Genomic DNA, 25,133 nt, shown 5'->3' with positions numbered 1-25,133 from the left:
AGAGAAAGACAGATATCATACGTTTTCACTCATGTGTGGAAACTTAACAGAGGATGATGGGGGGAGGGGAAGAGGAAAATAGTTTCAAACAGAGAGGGAGGCAAACCATAAGAGACTCTTAAATCCAGAGAACAAACTGAGGGTTGAAGGGGGGAGGGAGGGGAAAATGGGTAATGGGCACTGAGGAGGGCACGTGTCGGGATGAGCACCGGGTGTTGTATGTAAGCAATGAATCATGGGAATCTACTCCCGAAGCCAAGATCACACTGTATAAACTGTATGTTACTTAACTTGACAATAAATTATATTTAAAAAAGAAAAAAAAAGATACTGTGAGTCTAATGCCAAATTTCCTCTCTTCCTGAAGTTATCAAGTGTACTTTAATGACAGAGGGGAGGGAATGCGCATACATTCGAATTCTTTGTACAACATTTATAGGTGGCCCTTTCACTGGTACCTTTCACACTTGCAACCATAAGCGTGTCAAAGCAGACGTGTTTTTTTTCTGCTCATGAGTGCACACAGAAGCCCACAATGAGCAAGGAGGATGCAAGGATTACCTGTGCCACATTTAAACTCATTCCCACAGTCTTCCTCCAGGTCTCTGCAGGGCTCAGTAGGCTCACACAGTCTTCTGTCTCCTACAGCATCCACGCACTTTTGCCCCTTAAATTGCCCAAAGGTCTCAATGTTCCTTGAACGAAACTGCACAAAACCAGCTGGAAACATTAGAATTTCTAACGCCAAAAAGGAATAACGTCTAAAACTGCATCCACAGCACTGTAGCCTTCTACTCCCAGATGAGTCTATGGTTTTACGATGGAAGCCCTAAAAGCAGTCACTAATGCTTGTGACAGTGACACCTGGCGTTCTAGGGTCGGCAGTCTCTCCTGCAGAATCTGGTTCCTCGTGACGCTCATTTAGTACTATCCACCACATTCAGATTTCCGAGCAGGATGAGACTCTTCCCTTTAGATATCCATCTTTCCATCTCAGTTTGGAATTCAGCTGGGGGGCTCCCTCCCTCCAGTCCTTTCCCTGGAGATACCGGCAACCCAGTTTCCATTTGGGGACATCAGCCGAGGGAATGACAATGAATACTTACCATTTGTTTGAGGCAAGGGTCACATACTGACCATTCGCTCCAGGAACTCATTCTGCAGTCTATCGGAAGTGGTGTCTCATTCTCTTGTCCGGTCTCTGGGGTAAAACTAAGACAACAGAATGCGTCAACTTCGTGGCATGACGTGTGCCTGTTTCCAAGAAGCCTTCACAAGCCAGTCTAATTTCTTTACTACTTTTCTGCCTTGTAAAATCAAAGGACGTATCTGTTTACCATATCTCTCATTTGACATTTGATCACATGCTGCTTTGTATTTTCAACTGGTTTTGTTGTTGAATTCTCGTACAGCTTTGTAATTTAACTTTGAATCTAACGATGCCTGGAATCATGGTGATGAGGAGAAAGTGGGTGACGGGCACTGGGGAGGGCACCTGTTGGGATGAGCACCGGGTGCTGGATGGAAACCAATTTGACAATAAATTGTATTGAAAACAATGGTGATGAGGAAAACCAGCAGGTCTTCCCGCTACCTGTTTTACACGGATTAGTCACTTATTTCCAAACAACTTATGAACTCAGTGAAGCACCTTGTTTCACTTTGCATCCCCCAGAGTCTGAGAAAGCCTCTGGTGACCTGGTTCTCTTGAAAATTCCAGCCAGGGGGCCCAGGCACTCTGGGAGCTTGCACCTGATAGACGAAGACCTCCTCCCGCTGCACCGTGCGTGTCCTAAACTGCAAGCCCGACCACTTCACTCTCCGCTTCAGGATTTACCCCTTACCGTAATGGATTTTAAGGCATATATTTTGGCACTTGTAGCCTTCCCCTCCTCCCTCTAGACCCAAAGCTCAGCAGCGTTTTTCTGGCTTTGAACATTTCTTTCTTCTTCTGTTCACTATTTGGATCTCTTCTGGTTGCAGCACCTCCTTGGATTACTATATCATTCAATGAAAGAAAGAAAGAAAGAAAGAAAGAAAGAAAGAAAGAAAGAAAGAAAGAAAGAAGAGACAAAGAAAGAAACAAAGAAAGAAAGAAAGAAAAGAAAAGAAAAGGAAAGGAAACAAAAGCAAAAGCCACTGAACAAGAATCCTATAAATGTCCTGCCCCCACTTCCCTGAACTGGTACCTACTCTTTCTAGAGCACAGTCTCTTACTCCAGAAGGGTGGCTAGGTAAGGCCAATCCCTCCACAGAGTCTCCAGATTCCAGCACTTCTCTGAGACTTTGACCAATTGTATTTGTCCTCCGTTAAAACTCTTCCTTGCTACCAACTGTTTTTCAATTTGTTATATATTGTGTTCAAGTCTTTGCCATTAAGCAGAAACAAGCAAATGAATAAACAAATAAAACACTCTTTCTGAGTCCCTTCCAGGCACCCCCATTTCCCTCCTGTCCTTCACAATGTCACTTCTTATTTAAAAAAAAATTTTTTTTTACTATTTATTTTTGAGAGACAGAGGATGAGCGGGAGGAAGGGCAGAGAGAGAGAGGGAGACACAGAATCCGAAGCAGGCTCCAGGCTCCGAGCTGTCAGCACAGAGCCTGATGCGGGGCTTGAACTCACGAACTGTGAGATCATGACCTGAGCCGAAGTCGGACGCTTAACCGAGTCACCCAGGCGCCCCTCCACAATGTCCCTTCTTAAAGGAATTGTTATAAACATATTTATGTTTCTCTTTCATTAAAAAAAAAAGAGTTTCCTCTCTTTCACCACTATGTGTCCCGTTAGCTACCTCTGAAATTCTCTCCTCCTTTTATCTATCTTCAAAGAGTAGTTTGCACCCTGTCTCCTGCTCCTAACCTCCCAATCACTGTTCAGCCCTCCTGCCCCAAGGACACTGCTCTTGCCAGAGTCAATGATGGCAGACAGCTATGTGGCACACTTGGTCCTTTCAGTGCCTGTCTTATTGACTTCCTCACAGCTGTCAATGCAGTTGGCCATTCTGGCTGTTTAAAAACAGCCTCTTCCCTCGGACTGAATGATACTGAACTCCTTTCATTTCTTCTTTCTCTGCTGCCCAGTTCTCCTAGACTATGTAGGCTCCTCCTCCTTAGACAGTCTCTGAAAGGTTGTTTTTCCTCAAGGCCCTGTCTTGAACCTGTCTTTTAAAAAATGTCTACACTTTCTCAGGGCTTCGGTTTCCATGCACATACTAATGACATTGAGAGGAAAGTCTGCAGTCCAGACACCTCTCTTGAATTTTAAGCTCTTGGATATAACTCCCAATTGGATGTCTGCACTTGGATTTCATTATGCCCCATTGAACTCACCATATTCTCCAAACAAATACATTATTTTCCCCTCCTTTCAAAGCTGCTGCTTGCCCTGTATTGTCCTGGCAAGTGGCACTTCCATTTATGCAGTCGCCCTGGCCAGAGACTTGCATATCGTCTGTCTTAGCCTGCAACCCTCCCACTCATCTTCCGTATCTAATCAACAACTAAAACCTGTTATTTAGTCTCATAAATAACTCTCAAGTCCATTTGCCCTTCATCTCTGCCAGACACTTTTCTGTTCTACACTAACATTACATCTCTCCCAGAAGACAATGCTTTTTTCCCTAATCCAGTTTCCATAAATCATACACAAGGATCTTTTAAAAATGCAGGATTTGATCGTATCATTCCCCTTCTGAAAATGTTTATTTACGCTTCCTATCACTTTTATGATAAAGCCCAAATTTTCTAACATGGTGTGGCAGGCCGAATAGTGATGCCCAAAGATGTCCACATCCTGATCCCTAGAATCTATGAATGTTTACCTCACATGGCAGACGGGACTTTGCAGGTGTGACTAAGAGAAGATTATTCTGTATCATCTGGGTGAACTCATTCTAAACATGTGGGTTCCTAAAAAGCAGAAGAGCATATCAGGGAGGTATGAAGACAGAAGAAGAAGTAGGAGAAATTCGAAACATGAAAAGGGACTCCACTGGCTATTGCTGGCTGTGAGGAAGGAAGGAAACCATGAACCAAGGAATGTAGGCATCTTCCAGAAGCTGGAAAAACCAAGGCTCTTCCCTAGAGCCTCCAGAAAGGAACATAACCCTGCTAGCACTCTGATTTTGGTCCAGTGAGACGCACTTGAGACTTCTGACCTTTAGAACTGTAACATAATACGTTTGTATCACTTTAAGCCACTAATTTGTGGTAATTTGTCACAGCTGTAATGGGAAACTAGGACACATGGTCTAGAGACCTCTGTACAGCCTATCTCCTTCCTCATTCTTCATCCTCACTTTCTCCATCAAAACTTTAGCTACATTGAACTTGAAGTTCCCAAGATAAGCTACTTTTTCTCATGTCTTCAGGCCTTTTGACTTTCTATTTCCTACTTATTACATGATCTCATCTTGGGCATAATGTGTTTTTTCCCCATGAGCATTCCCTAAACTCCTCGTGTAATTTATTTTTCTCTGCACCTATTTGTATATAATCTTGTTCTCTATTATATCATAAGCACTTTTGCAATGATACATTTCATTTAATTAGCTCATTCCTTCATGCATCCTTTCATTTATCCATTCATCAAATATTTATTAACTGTCTCTATTTGCTAGGCATGAGGGGTATAATGGTGTGCAAAAGAACAAAACAAAATAAAACAAAAACTATGATCCCTGATCTAAAAGAGATTTTATTCTAAATAACAATATCAGTGAGCTAGGAATCTTTCAATCCTGTTCAGCTTGTTATTGGAATAGGAATGCTAACTGGTGCAACCATTCTGGAAAACAGTGTGGCGGTTCCTCAGAAGGTTGAAGATAAAGCTACCTATGACCCAGCAATTGCTCTACTCATTCAAATGTTACAAAAATATTCAGTCAATGCACCTAATGTTTACAGCAGCGTTATCAATAATAGCCAAATTATGGAAAGAGTCCAAATGTCCATCAACTGATGAATGGATAAAGAATATGTGGTATATGTGTGCATAAAGGAATATTACTTGGCCATCAAAAAGAGTGAAATCTGGCCATTTGCAATGGTAATGGAGCTAGAGTGTATTATGCTAAGGGAAATAAGTCAGAGAAACAGAAATACCATATGATTTCACTCATATGTGGAATTTAAGAAACAAAACAAATGAACATAGAAGAAGGGAAGGGAAGATAAAATAAGATAAAAACAGAGAGACAAACCATAACAGATTCTTAACTATAGAGAACACAGAGTTTCTAGATGTGAGGTGGGTGCAGGGATGGGCTAAACAGGTGAAAGACATTAAGGAGGGCACATGTGATATATGTAAGTGATGAATCATGAAATTCTACTCTTAAAACCAATATTACACTATACGTTAAGTAATTTGAATTTAAATAAAATCTTGGAAGAAAAAAAAAAGGACCATAGTTGATTCTCATATTCATGCAATGTTGGGAAATGATGCTTGGCTACGTCTGGAGGATATTCATGAATCTGAAGGGGTAGAATTCAAGTTAGTTGGGGGTACCCATTATATCAATAGAACCCAAACTTGAAGCCACCACGAACCTGAAAATGTCACTGAGGTAGTTTATCATTAATTTCAGGAATTCCTCTAGGTTCTGTCTACTAATCTCTGCATGGATCTTTCCAATAACTTTGTTTCTCTAGTATTAGTCCTGTTGCCTTCAACTAGATTATCTCCTCCTGTTTATCTTTTTTTTATATTTATCACTTACTCAGATGATCACATTAGAATTTTGTCTTAACATCTCCCCCAAAGAGATTATCTCTTGGTTGTAGAAACTGCACTGATAGACCAGGGGTATGATACTTTTATCTTTCTCATCTGCCGATGAGATCAGCTTCAGTGAATAACTAGTCCAGAGGGTACAGTACAGACTGAAGGATCATGTATGGGGAGGTAAAATCCACTGCAAATACTCCAGAATGAGTTAGAATCCTTTGTTGAGCAAGCCTAGGACCCAGCCAGTGATGGGGGCTGATGAGAAATGTGGTTCATCTATTTCACACATAGGTAGCAAGACCCTGCTCCAAAAATACTGGCATTGCCTATCGACTGTTCTCTAACATCCTTTGCATGAAAAACAGCACCACATCACACCGATTCCCTTCCTTTTTAGCTTCTAACTCGAGAACTTCTTTTCTTTTTTGTAGATTTAACTCACACTCTGGACTCAGTACAGAGCTCTGCCTTTGATCTTTTATTGCCCCCCAGACCATGATTTGGATTTATCTCATGAATGACCCATGAATGACCCCATAGGAACGTCTCCTGATGACATCCTTGCCTTGGGAGGAGACTTACAGCCCTCTAGATATCAGGCACAGGGTATTTGTTGGTTTACTGGTTCTGTCATAACCAGATACTACAGACTGTGTGGCTTAAACAATAGAAATTTATTTTCTTACACTTCTGAAGTCTAGAAGTCTGAGATCAAGGTATCTGCAGGGTTGATTTCTTCTGAGGTCTCACCTTGGCTTCTAAATGGCCATCTTGTCCCTGTGTCTTCACATGGTCTTTCCTCTCTACGGCCTGTGTTCAAATTTGTTCTTCTCAGAAGGACTCTTTTTATAAGTCACATTGGATCAGAACCCCCCCCCCCATGAACACATTTTAACTTGATTACCTCTTTAAAGACCCTGTCTCCCCAAACAGTCATTTTCTGAGGTATTGGAGGTTAGGGCTTCGACATATGAATTGGGGGTGGGCACAATTCAGCCCACAATATTCAATAAATGTGTTTTTTTTTTCTTATTAAGCAGTTTCTTCTATATGTCTACTAGTTTTACTAGTCAATTTTCAAATCTCATTTTCTTATTAATCTTTCATTCTACCACCAAGGGGTAAATTTGGTAGGTGTTATTAGTTGTCTTTTACAGATGAGAAACTAAAACCAGAATTACAGTACTTATCCAAAGTCGGGCATTAGTGGCAAAACCAGATGGAGAATTTACCTCTCTCTGCTCCTAGTTCACTGCAATTTTTCCTTGTCCCCCATGCTACCTCCCCTTACATCACTAATCAAAGCCTCTTTGAAATGACTTAAAAGGTCATAGCTTAGTCAATAATTTTTGGATGTAATAGTTTAATGATTTTTAGACATTTTGAGATATGAAAGTTAACAAAAACTTCCTTCCTTCCTTCCTTCCTTCCTTCCTTCCTTCCTTCCTTCCTAGTATAGCAGTTCCAGGTAAAGCACATTAATTGGACAACTTGTTTCTTTCCTGGATCTATTTTAAGTTTAAACCTAAATGATATGAAATTAGGCAAAAATAAGTTAAAAAGTGTGGGAACTTCTGGCTGTTTTCCCTTCATGCACCACGTACCTGGATACTTGGAGGCAAAATATGGCAGGACTGTGGGGAATTATTAGGAGGAAATAGTAGGTTGTGCCAAAGGAATGGGCTATTGAAATGAATGCAGTATGCAAATGTTAAGATAGGAGGTGAGTGTTCTTGGATAGGGACTTCTGAGCCTAACGCTCCCTCCCAAGCTCCTCTGACTCACTAGGCAGATAATCTCTTGTAGTTCAAGGGCTGTATATGTACAATGCCTACCACCTGCCTTTCACCCTGCTGAGTTATTAGACTGAGTGGAGAAGTATTTGTAAAGCACTGTCTGGATTCCTAGATGAAATGTGTTTATCAAGTAAAACCTATCTCCAAGTGTTTCAATCTCAGCTTGAAAGTCATTTCCCAGATCAAAGTGATGTATATCAGCATGACAGGAGGTCTAACTCTGGGCCAGAAATGCATTAAATGAAGGGCCATTGATGTACGCCTGGTTCCATCTCCCAGCCATAAAATATTTCCAGCTTTAGTAGGAGGAAACCTCCAGGAGCAACTCACACTCCAGGCGAAAAAACACCTGCTGTGGGAAGGAATCTTTTTGCCAATAAATAAGACAATGCGGCTCCTCTGAGTGGAGAAATATAAGCTAATTAGGACTGCATTCTTAACCCATGGATCTGCCAGTTTTCTTAGTTCATGCGATTCATCAAGACGAGAAGACAATATAACGGCAGTGCCCAATGCTAATTTTTTCAGGACCTTTCCTGATTTACCAAGACTTATTTAAGAGCTTGTTTTGTGTGCTCCCAGTGAGCCTATATTCAAGGACCTTTATGGAGGGCCTGCTCTGTGTCAGGAATTGTTCTAAGTGATTGGGGCTACAAGACAATGTTCTTGCCATCATGGAGCCTACATTCTGGTGGATGAGAACAATAACCGAGGATCCAGCAAATGTAACATGCAGTGTCAGTTAAGATGTATGAACTGTAAAGGAAAATAAAGCAGGGTAAGTGGATAGAGTGTCATGGGGCTGGAGTAGGGGAGGGAGGTTTCTTATATGGGGTAGTCAAAGGGCCCTCTCAGAAGAGGTGTAGTGATTTAAAAACGTGTTCACGATTTTTTTTTTTTTTGGTCATTCTTCCCATCAAAAATGGGGTCTGTGTTCTCTCCTTTTGAAGCTGGTAGTGTTTTTCTTAATGCCTTGATGAGTGGAACACAGTTGAAATGAGCCTGCCTGACTTTTAAGACTAGGTTAGAAAAAGCCATGCAAGTTCTGCTGGCTTATTTAAAAGCATTTGCTCTGGGAGCCTTTTCCCACTATGTATAAAACTGACTACCTGAGTCTACCACATGGAGAGCAGAGAGAAAGAGAAACAGATTCTCAAGGAGAATCAACTGTTCCAGCCCCTAGCTGTTTGGGTCTTCCCAGCCCAAATGACAGACACATGAGTGAGGAGATCATCATAATAATCCCAGGCCCAGCCACCATCTGACTACATCTACATGGGATACCCATGAAAACCACTTTACCGGGCCCAGTCAACCCTTGGACTCATGAACCAATAAAATAATCGGTATAGTTTTAACAACCGTCTCGGGATGGTTTGTTACACAGCAAAAATGACCAGAACAGAAGGTGATATTTGATTAGCTACTTGGATGAATTCAGAGAGAAGCTGTGTGAGTATCTGGAAAAAGAGTGTTCGAAGCTAGGGGCAAATAAATGCAAAGGCCCTGAGGGCGGTATGTCAGAAGCACAGAAGTAGGGCGACAGAGCCGCGTGAGCAAAAGGCAAGGTAGCAGAGGTGCCTGGAGAAGCAGGTAGGGTGCAGCTCCTGCCTTGTAAGCTGTGGTGAGGAGTTTGGATTGGATTCTGAGCTTGATGGAAATTCTTACAGGAGTATGAGACCGGGAGTAACACCCAGAGTTATGTTTTCAAAAGATTTAGAAATGTCTCTGGTTGCCAGATGGAGAGCTGACTGGTGGAGTGTGGGCAAGGGTGGATACAAGCCAGAAATGATACTGATTTGGGCGAGAATAGTCACAGTGGAGATAGCAAGCAGTGGGCAGATTTGGGATATATTTTCAAGACAATATCAACAGATGTGCTGTTAGATTGCACGTGGGAAGGATACGAACAGAGGAGTCAAGGGTGAGTCCCGGGTTACCGCCTGAGTAACTCAGTGAGTAGTGGTGCAGGTTGGGTGAAGATGGGGAGACAAATCAGTGGGTATGTTTCGGACACGTTAAGTTTGGGCCGTTAGATGTTCAAGAGATGCTGACTTAAGTAACCAGACGTTGCGCTAAGGGAAGCAGTGTGCACCGTGCAAATAAATGTGAGCGTTGTCTGAATCTAAGTGCCATTTCCCACCATGAGGCTGGATGTGAGTGTGTAGGTCTGGGGTAAGCCGGAGGACTGAGCCAACATTTAAGGGAAATGTTACAACATGTCTGTATGCTGATGGGAATGATTCGGTACAAAGGGAGATGTTGATGATGCAGGAGAGAGAGGGAGAGTTAGAGGAGCAAAGTCCCTGCGGAGGCCAGGACAGATGAAGCCAGCGCAGAGTGGAATGGTGAGGCTCGTAGGAGTCCACCTCTCTTAACACCATGGGCTTCACTCAGAGAACTGGGCTGAGCTTCAATTGTTGTTTATTTATTTATATTCCTTACTAGACTGTCAGCCCAGTGAGGTCAGAGACCCCCATGACATGTTTAGTACTACCCTGTAGCTCCTGATCCAATGTCTGGCCCATGTCACAAACCCAGTAAATATTTGCTGTATTACGTGGATGAATAAACAAATGATCATCCTTGTCCGATAGTAGTTGGTAAATAAATATCTGTTAGCTCGTATTGAATATGAATATCAAAAACATTAAAGACAAAGACTGACATTTTGGATATCTTCAGTTTAAGAGTTAAGCCTGGCTTTCCCATTAACAGAGGTGTGGGTATTTGTCCAGATTACTGAGATAAATTTAATTCAAATAAATTGAATAATAATTGCTAACATTTGGGGCGCCTGGGTGGCTCAGCCGGTTGAATGTCCGACTTTGGCTCAGGTCACGATCTCATGGTCCGTGAGTTCGAGCCCCGCGTTGGGCTCTGTGCTGATAATGAGGAGCCTGGAGCCTGCTTCGGATTCTGTGTCTCCCTCTCTCTCTCCCCCTCCCTCACTCACAGTCTGTCTCCCTGTCTCTCTTAAAGGTAAATAAACATAAAAAATAATCATTGCTAACATTTGTGAATGCTTAGTTTATGTCAGAATTCCTCTAAGTCTTTATTCTTATTATTTCACTTAATTTTTACATCAGCCTTGTAAGATATGTTACCAGTATTATCGCACATTAGAGATAATGAACGGAGCCTCAGAGATGGTGAGTAATTTTCCTCAAGTTACACAGCAGAGGGTACTTGATAGCCAGGTTAGGATTCAAATTCAGGCGGTTCCTCTCCAAGGGCCACCTACCAAATCCCTCTCAGGATTTCTAACTCCCAGTCTAGTGCTCTTTCTTAATTTTTTGAAAATAAAGAGTAATATAAATATGAAAATTATAATCACACTAAAAACACACCATGTATATGGTCAAAATACGAATGACAAATTGGGGAAGTGTTTTTAATTCTTACCAGAGACAAAGGACTGGTTTTTTAAGTGGCCATAGAAATTATGAATTTCTCAAGAGAAAGACAAGAGGCTCAATGAAAAAATGAGCAAAGGATATGGACAGTCACAAAGAAAAACATACATATGGCCTTTAAACATATGAAAGGATGTGCAATCTTACTGTGGGAATTTTTTTGCAATGTATAAAAACATCAAATCATCATGATGTTCACCTGAATCTAATAGGATACTGTATATCAATTACACTTCAACTAAGAAATAATAACAAGAAAAGAGGGAAATTAAAACTATTTGAAGATACCATTTTTTCACCTATGAGACTGGCAAATATCAAGAAATTGGCAAGGCTGTGGAGAAATAAACAAACACTGTCATACTCTGCTGGGGAAAGTGCAAAGTAATACCAACCTCTCAAGGCCGTAGGGCAATTTTAGCAAAGTCACAAAGGTGATTTCCTTTTGACTCCTTTACATCACTTCTGGGAGTTAATCCTCAGGTACAACTATCCACTTGCAAAATGATATAGGAATAAAAGTATTCATCGCAACACTGTTAATAGTACAAGAGATTGCAAACAACCTAAGTGTTAATCCATAAAAGATAGATTATCCGAGGCATATAGCCGCACAATGGAAAAGTGATCAGTTGTGTGGACAATTGATACAGAGAGGTTTCTAGGATATATTGTAAAGGAAAAAGGAAAAAGCAAAGTGTAAGAGAGTATGTAAAGGAAAGGGGAGGAGTAAGATTATATATGTCACTATGTTTTAATCTACACTAAGAAATTCTGGAAGGATACACAGAAAGCTAATAAAGATGGTTACCTGTGGGAACAGGGTATACTGGGAGAGGGGTAGTATTCTAAGTACTTTATATGTAATAACACGAATCTCTCTCAAGACATTTCAATGTATATATTATTATATTTGTTGGTCTTTGAACCATGTAAACATGTTGTTATTTACAAATCCAAAGGAAAAAAATAATGAGAGCTGCACTCACGGAGCACTCAAAGCCACCCCATCACTGTGCTGGGGATATTGCCTTTATTATCTCAGGAATTTCACCCAGCAAGTCATGTTTGCATTCCCATTTTGCAGGTGAGGAACAGATTTAGAGACATTAAGAACTTTGCCAGGGTCACAGAGCTAATAAACTATGGGCCCTGCAATCAAACTCGAGCCCTCTGGCTCCAAGACCAGTATTATGAGCTACTACTCTACTCACGCATTGGTTTTAACATTTCTATCCTACCTTGAGAAACAGAAGAGATGATGCCCTGCTCAGGACCTATTCTCACGGGCACTCTTACGTTTGCAAACAAACGATTCTTAATATCCCCAACAGTTCACCAGTAGCAATAACTCACTGTCGCTGTGGCTTCAGATGAAGTATCTGCAACCATATGATATCCCCTGAAGGCTGGCTGGAACTTTATCCCTCCCTTTACTAACCAGAAAGCATGTCAAAGTAATAGCAAGTTATAATTCTAAAGAATATTTCACATGTACTGAGTTTTTACCATGTGCCAGGCACAGACATTGTAAGTACAATATATAGAATATAATTTAACTTTCACACAAACCCTTATTAGGTAAGTGCTATTATTGTCACTGTTATGGGGTAAATTGTGTCCCACCCCCCAAACACAAGTTGAAGTTCTAACCCCTGTACCTCCGAATGTGACCTTATTTGGAAAGAGGGTCTTTACAGAAAAAAAATCAAGTTAAAATGAAGCCATTAGGGTAGGTCCTAATCCAATATGATTGGTGTCCTTCTAAGAAGAGAAAATTTAGAACGTGACAGACGTGCACAGAGGAAAGGTGAGGTGAAGCTAGCCCTGTGGTGACAAAGGCAGAGACTAGAAGGATGTAGTCGTGAGCCAAGGGGATGCCAGGGATCACCAGCCACCGCCAAAACTGGGGAAGAATTCCGTTCAGATTCTGAGGGAGCACTGCTTTGCCAACACCTTGATTTCAGACTTCTAGCCTCCAGGATGTGAAACAATAGGTTTCTGGTGCTTGAAGCCGCCCAGTTCGTGGTACTAGGAAATGAATACAACCCTTGAGGGAACCGAGGTGCAGAAACGTTGAGTAATCTACCCAAACTTACATGGTTTGTTAGTAATGGCGCCTTGAGTTGGGGGAGGCTTGCTCCAGAGGAGTGCTCCATTCTGATCAAATGTGTGTTTAAAAAAAATCATTTGTGGGGCACGTGGGTGGTTCAGTCGGTTAAATGTCCAATTTTGGTTCAGGTCATGATCTCAGGGTTTGTGGGTTTGAGCCCCAGGCCGGGGTCTGTGCTGACAGCTCAGAGCCTGGAGCCTGCTTCTGCGTCTCCCTCTCTCTCAGCCCCTCCCCCCTCATCCTCTGTCTCTGTCTCTCTCTCTCTCAAAAATAAAATAAACATTAAATAAATTTTTTAAAAAAGTCATTTGCAAACTCCAGTCCTCTGGCTGAACTATGTGTCTCACTTCACGACTGATCCGAACACTGTGTTTTGACCTCAACCCTCTGTCAAAGGGCAGAGCACGGAGTGTTCCAGCCCGGGCAACCCTAACAAACCCTTGAGAGCCTGGCGGTGAGAGTGCTTGAAGCCAAATCCAGCTCAGCAGTGCAGCTGCTGGGAGCTGGGGGGCCCGCCAGGGGCGGGGGGCTTTCTGGTTCCCCCTGAGACAGCTGAGTGAGGCCAGGACCCAAGGGCACAAACTTCAAAGCGGATGTAGCCTTCCTCACAGCCTCTCATTTTTGATCAGCAGGAGTCTCAATCCAGGAATGTGGGTTGTTTGAATTATTTTTTTAACTTAAGAAAGTGTCAGGGTGGAAGGCTAAAGCAACTTGTAGTGACCGCCTTCCCAAATCCCCTTTGCACCCAATGCCCAGTAAGTGAAAATATCTTCCGAATGGAAAACTGCTTTTTAGCTAACGCGGAAGAGGAAGTGAGGGTGCAAAGGGAAGCCTGGTGAAGCGCTTCACCCAGACCCGTGCTGGTCTGTGCAGTACTGCTGTGTCCCCTTCTGCTGGAAGCTGTAGCCCTGTGAGAAAACCACAGGCCGAGTGGGGCCCAGGAGGCATGGCGGTCCCCACTGGAGCCGACAGGGAGGCAAAGCTGTGCTCGAGATGGACATCAGATCCCAGAATAGAATTTGGTTAAACCAGGAGTCAAACGACCAAAGTGGAAATGGAAGCACATTGCAGTTAGTGTCTGAGCAGAGGAGACAGTGTTTGGGCAGATAGTATCCCCTGACTATACTGTCAAAGCCAGAAATACTTCAATACTGTCCCCAAGTCAGATCATGCCGTATCGGATGGCACAGATCTACATGTTCTCCAGCAATTTTGGATACGGCGTAGTTGTTTGGTAAGCACATCCTGGCTTGGCCTGGAATGAGCTACAAATTCCCAAATGGGATCAGAACAAAAGGAGAGAAAGTAAGTCTTTGCCAGAAGCAGGGCTGACAGGTCTGTGCTATGGTGATTCTTCTCGAAAGGAGGAAATTGAGGGTTGATGGGGGTGGGAGGGAGGGGAGGGTGGGTGATGGGTATTGAGGAGGGCACCTTTTGGGATGAGCACTGGGTGTTGTATGGAAACCAACTTGACAATAAATTTCATATTAAAAAAAAAAAAAGGAGGAAATTAACCCTAGGCCTAAGGTCAAAATGTGTGCCTCTGGACACAACTTTGAATGTCAAGGAGGAAAGGCCAAATGTTTAACCTTTGCCTGACATGGGAGCAAGAAGGTGATATATCCAAAAGTTAAGAGTGCTGGACATTGAGGCAGAATGAGGGAAAGATTTTTTTTTTTTTTAATTTTAACCTTTCATATGTTAGATACTGATAAGCTCAGGTTTATGAAACATACTCTGGTGAAAACCAGCTTTGCTTCATAATTCGAAGTATTTAAAGATTATCTCGGTCTTAACATGTGAATGGCTTGTTTGAAAGAACTTTCTGGAAACAGCAGCAGGTTTCCTTACAAAACTCTCCAAGACACACCCCTGCACTTTTCTCACCCCTTTTCAAAGTTTAAACTTTGGGGCTGTCTACCTCAATGTGGGTTGAAATTTTATCTGCTTTCCTGCTAAGAAGTAGGCCTTGAGATAAATATCAAAGCAGTGAAATTCCAGAGACAAACAGAAAAAGGGACTCACCTAGGAGTGGGCCCAGCACTCAGGACACTTATTTGTAAAATGCATATTGCAAAGGCAAACCTCTGGCCGGCAGACATCTGCTCTCTCGAGGCAGCTCCGTGAGGAATGGCCAGACAGGTCCTGTAAGGCGTTTATTTGCAAAGGGCCAGAGAACTGTGGGACAATTATTGCCTGTTTTCTGTCAGGATTTTTGTCAAACAGGACTTCCTGGGAGCCAAAGTCCAATCAAAGGAGAGTCATTTTGTAATTCATGGCCTACTGTCCTCTCATATTGATGAGCATATTCGGCCAACGAGACGGTGAGTGCTAAATTGGCTAAGGTGAACCGGAGTGTTGAAAACAAAAACAAAAAACAAAACTCCAGTGTTTCCCGTCTCGGGAGACTCTGGGAGGAAGGGATCAGAGTGTGTAATTTGGGGGAGAAAGGTCTGTGGATGATTCTCATAGAGGCATAAACTCAAAATCAGTAAAAGAACTTCCCTGACTAGAAAAGGAGGCACGGACATATACGACACAATTTGAGAACAAGCTGTGGGGGTTATTTCCACCTGGGTGCAGCAAAGGGTGAAATGCGGTTATAAAGTAGGCTTTCTGTATATGCTTGGGGGATCATTGTGAAGAATCTAGGTAAACTCCCTAGGGCTTTACACTGTCCCACAAGAGGACACGTTCTCCTTATCTCAGAAACACACCCGTCAGCAAGACAGATTCTGAAATGGAACAATTTGCTCCAATCCATCGTAAAGGATGCCCTCCCCTTCGTATTTTCACTTTCTCCGGGACTTGGGCAAAGGGTAAGATGTTTTTGAAGTGCCAGGGAATGTGGATACCACAACCATTCTTAAAACACTAGTTGTACGATAGAATAGAATGGTCCCCGGGCGGGACGTGTGAAAAGCCACTGATGCCTGCCCACCCCCTACCTGATTCTAATTTCATTGATCTGGGATGGGACCCTGCATCGGTGTTTTTTTTTAAAGCTTGCTGGGTCATTCAAATGTGTGGCCAGGGTCGAAAGTTTGAATGACCAGCTTGAGAAACACTACGTCATTAAGTTTTTGGACAAATATTTGCTGACACAGGACTTAAGGGGCCTTCATCAATATTCATTAATTACAAATAGGCAGTTTTCAAACATGAACACATACACAAACTGATAAAACAGAGGGTGGGGTGGAGGGTTAACAGATAGCTAGTTTTTCTAGCACAGTCTTACGTTTCTTCTAATGGTCCTACTTAGAGTGGAAGTTATTTACCCCCCACGGGCTTTCTTGCCTCCCTCTCCTTGTTGTGTGGAGAGTTTTAGGTGTCTAAGGGGGCTAATTTCATTGGTTCCTGAGCTTGCTGTTAACCTGCAGACGGTGCAGAATTGCCAAGTAATGCGGTGATTCGAACGTGTGCAGCAACATTGTCACTATAGCAATGATTGCATCTATGCCCAAGGACGCTTCTTGTAAGTCTTAGCTAACGACAAGGGGGCCAGATACAGTAGGAATCGGCTCTGGACCCTGCCAGGATACCTCCCGAAAGAGGAACTTGGGAGCAGGCAAGATTAGAAGGCAAGACGCTAATTAGACCTAATGCTTAATGGGTTAGACTTTGTGTTACTTGACTTTTTTTTTTTTTTTAATTTTTTTTCAACGTTTTTATTTATTTTTGGGACAGAGAGAGACAGAGCATGAACGGGCGAGGGGCAGAGAGAGAGGGAGACACAGAATCGGAAACAGGCTCCAGGCTCTGAGCCATCAGCCCAGAGCCCGACGCGGGGCTCGAACTCCCGGACCGCGAGATCGTGACCTGGCTGAAGTCGGACGCTTAACCGACTGCGCCACCCAGGCGCCCCTTACTTGACTTGATAATTCAGTGTGAACGGAGATTGAAAACCACCTCTGTCCCTGGAGACTGACTGACCCCCCCAGAGGCAGGGAGGAGGGGACAAGGGAAATTTCTTACCTGGCTGGTTGAATGCTGAATTGCTCTGTAGAAGTTCTATTTATTTTATTCCCGTGGTTCGGGCTAAATGTAACGTAGCAAATGAATAGGAACACTAAAATATAACAACAACACATTAATTATATATTATATATTAGGAATATATAAAATACGATATACATTACATTTTTTGTATTTAAGTCTTCTCTGCCCTTGACATCTATGTATCTGACATATTTTCATATTTTTATTCTATTTTCTTAAAAAAATTTTTTTTAACGTTTATTCATTTTTTAGAGACAGAGAGAGACAGAGCATGAGACAGGGTGGAGCAGAGAGAGAGAGGGAGACACAGAATCTGAAGCAGGCTCCAGGCTCTGAGCTGTAGCACAGAGCCCATCATGGGGCTCAAACCCATGGATCAGATGGTGAGATCATGACCTGAGCTGACGAAGTCGGACGCCCAACTGACTGAGCCACCCAGGCGCCCCTCTATTTTATTTTTTTTAATATTTATTTATTCTGAGAGGTAGTGAGAGAGAGCAGGGAAGGGATAGAGTGGGGGGGGGGGGGCGGGCGGGGAGAGAGAATCCCAAGGAAGCTTCACAGCATCAGCCCCTGACGTGGGGCTCGGTCTCACAGACTGTGAGACCAGGACTTGAGCTGAAACCAAGAGTTGGGCACTTAACCGATTGCACCACCACGTACCCCTGTGACATGTCGTTAAGTGACGTTTATACTTCAGTGTTTATCTAGGAGAAATGAAGCATGCTAGACTAGAGATGTGAAAAGAATAATATTTTTATTTAGTATGTAATGGCTTTCAAAGAAAAGAAAGGATAAATGTTTATCAAACTTCTATAATGTGTCAAGCTTATATATATATATATATATATATATATATACAGCTTCATTTAATCCTCAAAATAATCCATTTTACAGTTGAGGAAACCGAAAAGCACTGAGATTACATCACTTGTCTGGCCTCGCCCATCTCCGGTTGGTGAGAAACTAGAATTTGAACTTGGTGTGTCCGACGCCACTTCTCAGTCTCTTCCCACCACACATATGTTCTGTTGCTATTATTTTAACTATGTCATGTTAAACACCATGCAACTAGAAAATTTCTCACTAAAGCCTCTCAACTGCATAAAAGGTAGGCTTCTGGTTTAGCTTTACAGATGAGCCTCAGGGAAATATAGCCAATGCTTCACGTATGAAGCAGGAGAGGTGGGATTTGAACAAACATGCCTTCAAGCTCGAATGTCAGAGTTTTCCACTCTGCCAAGGGCTCACAAGGTTTTCTCTACTCAGGAGCATTAAAAAAAAATTTTTTTTTTTTAAATTTCCCTTTGGTTTCGATTTGCTTGGAAACTTTGTGGCATTAAATTATATTTATTGCACAATAATAATACTTTTTAAGGCAGAGACACACACATGTGTGCATTAGGATGTGTGACCATCGGGTAGAAACACTTAAGTTTGGCTAAAGTGGTGTGAATGTGTTGAGCATAATTTCCATTTGGCTCTCTTAAAGTGATGGAAAGTGTTCTGCAAGTTTATTATTAGCCATTTTATGGACTCCCTCAGTGTTCAGGGATCTCAAGTTGGAGCTGCCATCTCATTCCATATCTGTTTCTGACTAAATCCTGAAAGATCCACAGGTCTTAGACCACTACAAACGAAATTGTGGTGCTTTCACTTAGAACATACACACTTGCTGGAGGAAATGAGAACCCTCACACGGCAGGGCCTCTTGCTTTCGGGTGTGCCTTGCTTGCTGCTATGTCCCCAACATCTAGGATTGTGCCTACCACCCATTAGGCTTCAACGGATACTGGGAATTACATGCATCAATCGACGAATACATAAATACAGAGGAGGAAGATGACGTCCGGGATGGGAAGTGACACTACCAAGGTCACACAGTCAGGGGTAGGGGCAGCATCAGATTCCAGCTCTCTTCGCTGCTGGTTCTGTGCCGTTTTTACAGCACTTTCAAATGAGCTCTTTTGTAACGAAAGAGAGAACGATTTTTCGATCGAGCGGTTCTGGGGTTCTTTGTGAAGGTCAATGGGAGTGATGTAAGTCTGGCGATCCCTTTACAGTAATGAGAATTCCTGTGGCTCAGATCTGTTTACAGTCACATGGAACTACTTAGGGCCCACTAGATTACGTTACAGCACTTCATTTAAGGAAAGACTCAGTACAATCCTTTCCTCTTTAGAAGTGGACAAGGTCTAGCTGGGTCGCCTTCTACTCTTCTATTTACCAACACTCTTAACTGTCCACATTCACCCAGGACTTTTGACACTGCCTTCTATCTCCCTCCCCGCTCAAACTCCAGCCTTTATTTACTTTAAGTTATTTCAGTGTTCTCCGAAGTACCATCCTGCCTCACTCTTCCTTGATTCCATCATCTCCATGAATATTTATCTTAATTCCATCTAACCCACAGTCCTGGCATCATTCTGACGCCTGTAATGGCTTCATCTTTGAAAATGCCGGTATCCTACTGTCTGACCATGATTTCCTCACTCGCATGCTCTCAATATCCTCTTTCTTCGCTTTATTGAGACATCCAGCCCCTTGATTTCTTCATTTTGGTTGTCTCTTATTGCTGTTACCTTTGTTAACCACATTTCCTTTTCAGTCTGTACCAACTTTCTTCCCTTACTACATGGTGATGCTCAACCTATTGCACTTGCCTTTGGCCTTTATTAATCCATTGAAGACTTCTTATTGCTAAATTTGAGCGACACTTCTTGCCCTGATCTTTGTCCCATAGAGGCATCTGACCTGACTGGCCATTCTTATGCTTTCAAACTCTCTGTTCCCTTAATTTTTGTGATGTAACATTTCCTGATCTTCTGCTTCTTTTTTGCTAGCTCCTCTCCCTTGTCCATGATACAAACATTGGTAATCCTCAGGAGTCTGTACTCTACTCTCTACTTCTCAGCCTATCCCTTCTTTCCTTACCCACTCTTAAGATTAAACCTACTGTTTAAAACTAGAAGTCTCAAAAGAGTGGTCTGTTGAAGTTCCCTTACCAGAATCTTCTGGGTTCTTGTTTTAGAAGTATAGATATCTATAAAAAAGTGATACTTTTCAAAAAAATGCAGAACTTAATGGTATTACTTTCAAGCTTAACAATCTTCAAGTACTAAGAAATCTCAGGGTAGACTTTGATTTGCCCATGGTAATTTGAACTTGCTGTGTATAAAATCACACAAGTAATTCTTGCCCTGTCCCTGTCAAGGAAGCTCTTCTTATATTCCTTAGTTTCACTAATAAGTCAACATTAACTGTCTTTCTGGTTTCTATATCTGGAAGTCATCTTTGTTTTTTATTGCATTAGTATTTTGACAGTGTACATAGTGCTAAGCAGGTTCATAATGGTTGCTTCATAGTTATTCCATGGTTATGTCATAATTACTGGATGACTGGTTGATTTCACTTGGCTCGGGCATGTTTGGTTTCTGAAACTTGGAACCTCGGCAAAAAGAAACTAGTACTTGAGGACAAAACTATATACAAGTTTATCAATTAACGACATGTAAACCCAAGTAAATATAATAGGGGATGATGCTTTGCAAATCTTCAATTCTTTTTAATTTTCTCTTTTAAAGTTATGTTTTCTTGGTCCTGCAACCTCAAGGCTGAACCATGAGACTTATTTCCCGGGGAAGGAGATGGTGGGAAAATAAACAATTGGTCACCTGTGGATCTCAAAGCAGTGAGGACAGCATGGCTCGTGGTGCAGGTAACGTGAAAAGTCTGCCTCTCCAGCTGGAGCCAAGCAGTTGTGAGAGGGAAAGAATAAGAGGCTGGAGAGGCCGGCCTAGAGATGAGTGTCCTCAGTAGTCTTTCAGGCCACACTTCGGAATGGGGCCAGCATGGTAAGTGGGTTGAGGTCAGAGACAGATGTTTCTTTCCCTGCCATCTGTAACTCCGGGAGAGCAACTTCCAGACTTTCCCAGTATGGGAGAAGCCAAACCAGAACAAAAGTGGCTGTGGTGTGTGGTTGGGCAGAGGAAGGACAGTTATTTGGCTTCCTAGGTTTCTTTGGATGCTGTGAGCCACAGAAGATACCGAGAAGATCCCTTTGGCTCTGAGGAGGGATAGGAGGGTAGCTGGCAGGTTTGCTCCATCAAGGACAGTGTAACCCTAGATCTGAGTCAGGCACAGAAGCAAAGGCACTCGGGGGCAGATCTCTGGAGTCCAGTGTTGGGGAGGAGGGCCAAGGCCGTGGGGGGAACCACCAGGCCTCTGTAGGCCCATCAGCTGCATGGAGAGGAACAGACTCCTCATTCTTCAGCCAAGAGCATTAGCTACAGATCCCACAAGGTCGTGCCCAAGTAGATGAGACATATGCTGTAGAGACTGGAAGGACCAGAAGACAGTACAAGGACCTGTCTGAGGATCAAGGCCCCTCTCAACATTCTCATTCCTTCATGAAGCTAACCATTATCAAGGAGAAGAGCAGGAAAAAGGGAAAAAATGTGAAACACTGGGCACATAATCAAGATAGAGTACTTTAGAGGGGTCGAAGGATCCAACTAAATGTTGCCATTCACACCCAGCAGAGTGGAGACTTGTGAGGAAGATCAGATTGGAGAAAGAAAGACAGAAAGACAGAAAGAAAGAAAGAAAGAAAGAAAGAAAGAAGAAAGAAAGAAAGAGGAAGGAAGAAAAGGAGGAGGGAGGGAGGGAAGGAAGGAGAGAGGGAAGAAAGGAATGGAGGAAGAAAGAAAAAAGGACAAAAAGAAAAAAGAAAGAAAGAAAACAGAATGTGGATATATTTTTCCCTTTCTGCCCGAGTGTAGTGTAAGCAAATTTTTGACCCAGTTTAAGAACAATTTTTTTTTTCTTCTCCAGACATGTTTTGCTAATCCTTCTTCTCTAGAGAAAGAGCCAGTGGGTAATTACAGATGACTTAACTCAGGAACTTAATCTTGTTTCTGGTCTGGCATCATCTCCTTCATTTTTTCCTCTTTACCGATCTGTGCTTTTCCCTGTCAGGGGGGTTTTGTGTGTGTTGTTGATGGGCTGCAAAGCATCTCTCTGCTCTGTGTTTACATATTCAGTTTCCAGTCTCTGCAGTGCAAGGGTTTGTGTTTGTCAAATTAGAAGATGAAGAAAGTCATCACCACTGATGGGCTTTTTAAACCCTGAATGACTGACAAGAAGAGAATGAAAAAGTACTGTGTAAAATAAACTGTGTCATGAATGCATAATTTTGATCCAGTTCATTAAAAGCGTGAAACTGTTGGACGTTAGATTTTGTGAAACATATATACAACGGTATTGCTGTTATGAAAGCGGGTTCCTCATCGTGGAATGCCCGACTAGCCTGCCTTTGAGCTGATGCAGGATGGTTTGCTATTTATGATGTTGAAGAAATTGGGAGAACAGTACTCAGCCCATCTTCCACTGTGAGCAGCCTGTAGCTTACATTAAGCTGATGGGAAATACCTGAATCAGAAGGCACTGTGTGAAGTTCAATTGATGTGTTGCATTTACAACAACTAGGTAATTTACACTTTTAAGTGATACTTAACTCCTGAAAATGTGCCTTGAAAAGCCCAAAGAGGGGGGATCAACTTGCCTAATTAAAAATAAGCATAAGCAATTCGTGATAGGCACGTTGGTTACAGGAAGCATAAGAGGAGAGAAGTACCATGAAGTGGATACAATCTTGGTGAATGTAAACTAAGCCCACCTAAAGGTGATGGGACCGGTTTCGGGGGGCAGTAGGGTGGTGACGTGGTGAATTTGAGGTTAACTCCCAGAACATGGGAAACCTCAGCCACTTACTAGCTGGGTGACTTTGGGCAGTCCCTTAAATTTGTGCCTCAGTGTCTTCGTCCATAAAACGATGGTGGTGGTCGAACTGTTATGAAAATTAAATTGCTTATTGTAACACACTCCGAATAGTGTCTGTGGGTGGTACATGCTGGGTAGGTGTTTGCTGTTGTTGCTCAAGGGCTCCTGTGGACCCAAACCCACAACTGCTTTCCAAATTTGGCCGTTGGTCTTGCCATGAAGAGGAATGAAGAATCGTGAAGCACTTTTGCAGGTAGGAGCTCAGGAGATCTATGGTCCTCCCCTGATATCTTTCCGGCTGAAATGGCACATCCCTTGCAGTTCCAATTAGGTTATGCCGACAGTAAGGCCTCCCGTACGGTGGCTTTTAGTTCCCCACCCCCCTTCTAACTGTCTTGTCTCTGGTAATCCTCATGGTACTAACACACATAAACTAGTCCTCTGCATTCTTGAGCTTACACCTTCTAGTCAAGGTACCTTGACAATGGCTTTGCTGACTATGCTTTCCATGCGTGTGCTTCTCTTCTGCCCTGAGGGTGCAATGTAGTCAAAGACTGCTGTGATCTGCATTTGGAGGTGGGCCAACTTTGGGTTAAACTCTCACCCAGGCATGTGGGAGACACATTGGCTAATTCATCACTCATTTCCAAGGCCCTGTTGCCAAGGCAGGTTTCAAGGGCATGTGACCTGTGCAGTAGGACAGTGTTCAGGCACTTGGAGAGGTCCCGCGGTTTGGGTTTAATGCTCCATCATTGCTGCCTTGAAATTCTTAATTTTGTGTTTGGACTTTTGTTTTGAAAGCAACTTTGATTGGAAAATGGAACATGCACAGGAGCAGAGGAAATATGCCTTGTGTCCCTTCTTCCATGCCACCCCATTTGTGCATAATGTTTATGCTGCCCATGAACGTGGAATTCAGGTGGACCCATGATGTGTGGGAGTTCAGTGGCTCAGAGCAAAAGTGAGTATAAGGTAGGTATGTTATGCCTATCACTGCATAAGTGACAGCCCCGAGAGGTCACAATGTCCATTTGAACCAGAACTTCCAACATGAAAAGAGACACAAATGACCAGGAAACACTATTGTATCTTTCTTCCTAGTGTCACTTCCCTGAATTATCCATCTGTTTATGCTGAAAATAATAACAAAGGAAAGAAAAAGATAAAACCACCCGTATTTCTTTGTTCCCCCATTTTTCTTTAGTCTTTAGTGAACTAAAGGTAGAGTGTGCTGGTAGAATGTGCATGTGTCAAGAAGTGAATTAAAAACAGTCAAGTTAGTTTTGTGCAGTATTTCTACTGTTCTGGTAGGAATGAAATACATATGTTAAATATATATGCATGTATGAGTTATGAAATGCAAGTTGTATAATTTTAGTGATCCCACTTACCAGCAAAAGATTAGCAATAAAATTCACACTAAGACTTTACAATTTTATTTATATTTTTACTTAAAACAACATTAAATAGTAAACAAAACATGTCATAATAACAGAGATTGCAGAAGAAAGGATATGTATATGCATTAATGTCTTTAATAACACTTTTTTCCCCAGGTTTGTGAACAATGGATCCTCTATTTTTATTATGCCCTGGGCCCCATAAATTAACTAGCCAACCATATCTCTCCTTAACTACTTTCACTATAGAAGTTGGCAAAGCTAACAGTTTGATTTCCCAGCTTCCTTTGCACCTAGCAGTAGCCATGTAACCAAATTCTGGCCAATGAAATATAGTGAAGTAATTGGGAAGCCTCAGGGAGAACTTAAATGCCTGATACAAGGAGCAGACTTCAATTGTACTGCTCTTTCCTTTTCTGCCCTCCTTGAACACTAGCACCATATTTGGAGCTGTGCAGCCATTTTGTGACCATTAGGCAATAAACGTAAGAACAGAAAGCCAAAAGGCTACAAAAGTTGGAGTGAACAGCTAAAAAAGAGTCTGTGTCCTTGAGGCCGTGTTGAGCTGCTCAGTCAATACCAGCAGCCATCGATCTAGAATTTTTATGTGAGAAAAATAACCCCCTACTGATTTTAACCACTGTGAACCTTTCCTTTGAGGTAGCCCATTGATTACCAATTCATTACCAATGGACGTGTCGGCTAAACAGGTTCCCAGGGTTTTTCATCAAAAAAAGACAACTCCTGGGGTGCCTGGGTGGCCCAGTAGGTTAAGTGTCCAACTCTTGTTTTTGCCTCAGGTCATGATCTCACGGTCTGTGAGCTCGAGCCCTGCATCCGGCTCTGTGCTGTCAGAGCAGAGCCTGCTTGGGATTCTCTCTCTCCCTCCCT

General features: G+C 42.5%; 1 protein-coding gene across 1 annotated transcript in view; it reads right to left on the bottom strand.

Moving 5' to 3' along the window:
* The window catches only part of C9 (complement C9), a 53,596-nt gene extending 38,435 nt beyond the window's left edge, over nucleotides 1-15,161 (bottom strand). The window contains exons 1-3 of the mRNA XM_047073854.1: nucleotides 15,085-15,161; nucleotides 1,107-1,212; nucleotides 562-706 (exon numbers count right to left, since the gene is read on the bottom strand). Coding sequence (XP_046929810.1) covers nucleotides 562-706; nucleotides 1,107-1,212; nucleotides 15,085-15,161 — 328 coding nt within the window. The remainder of the gene's footprint in view (nucleotides 1-561; nucleotides 707-1,106; nucleotides 1,213-15,084) is intronic.
* Between the last annotated feature and the right edge of the window lie 9,972 nt (nucleotides 15,162-25,133).

This window comes from Lynx rufus, unplaced genomic scaffold, assembly GCF_022079265.1.
Source record: "Lynx rufus isolate CCGP_SWC_20201006 ecotype Redwood Valley unplaced genomic scaffold, mLynRuf1.p SCAF_1, whole genome shotgun sequence".
Lineage (NCBI taxonomy): Eukaryota > Metazoa > Chordata > Mammalia > Carnivora > Felidae > Lynx > Lynx rufus.
The sequence above is the reverse complement of the archived record's forward strand: the minus strand, read 5'-3'. Positions and strand labels throughout refer to the sequence as shown.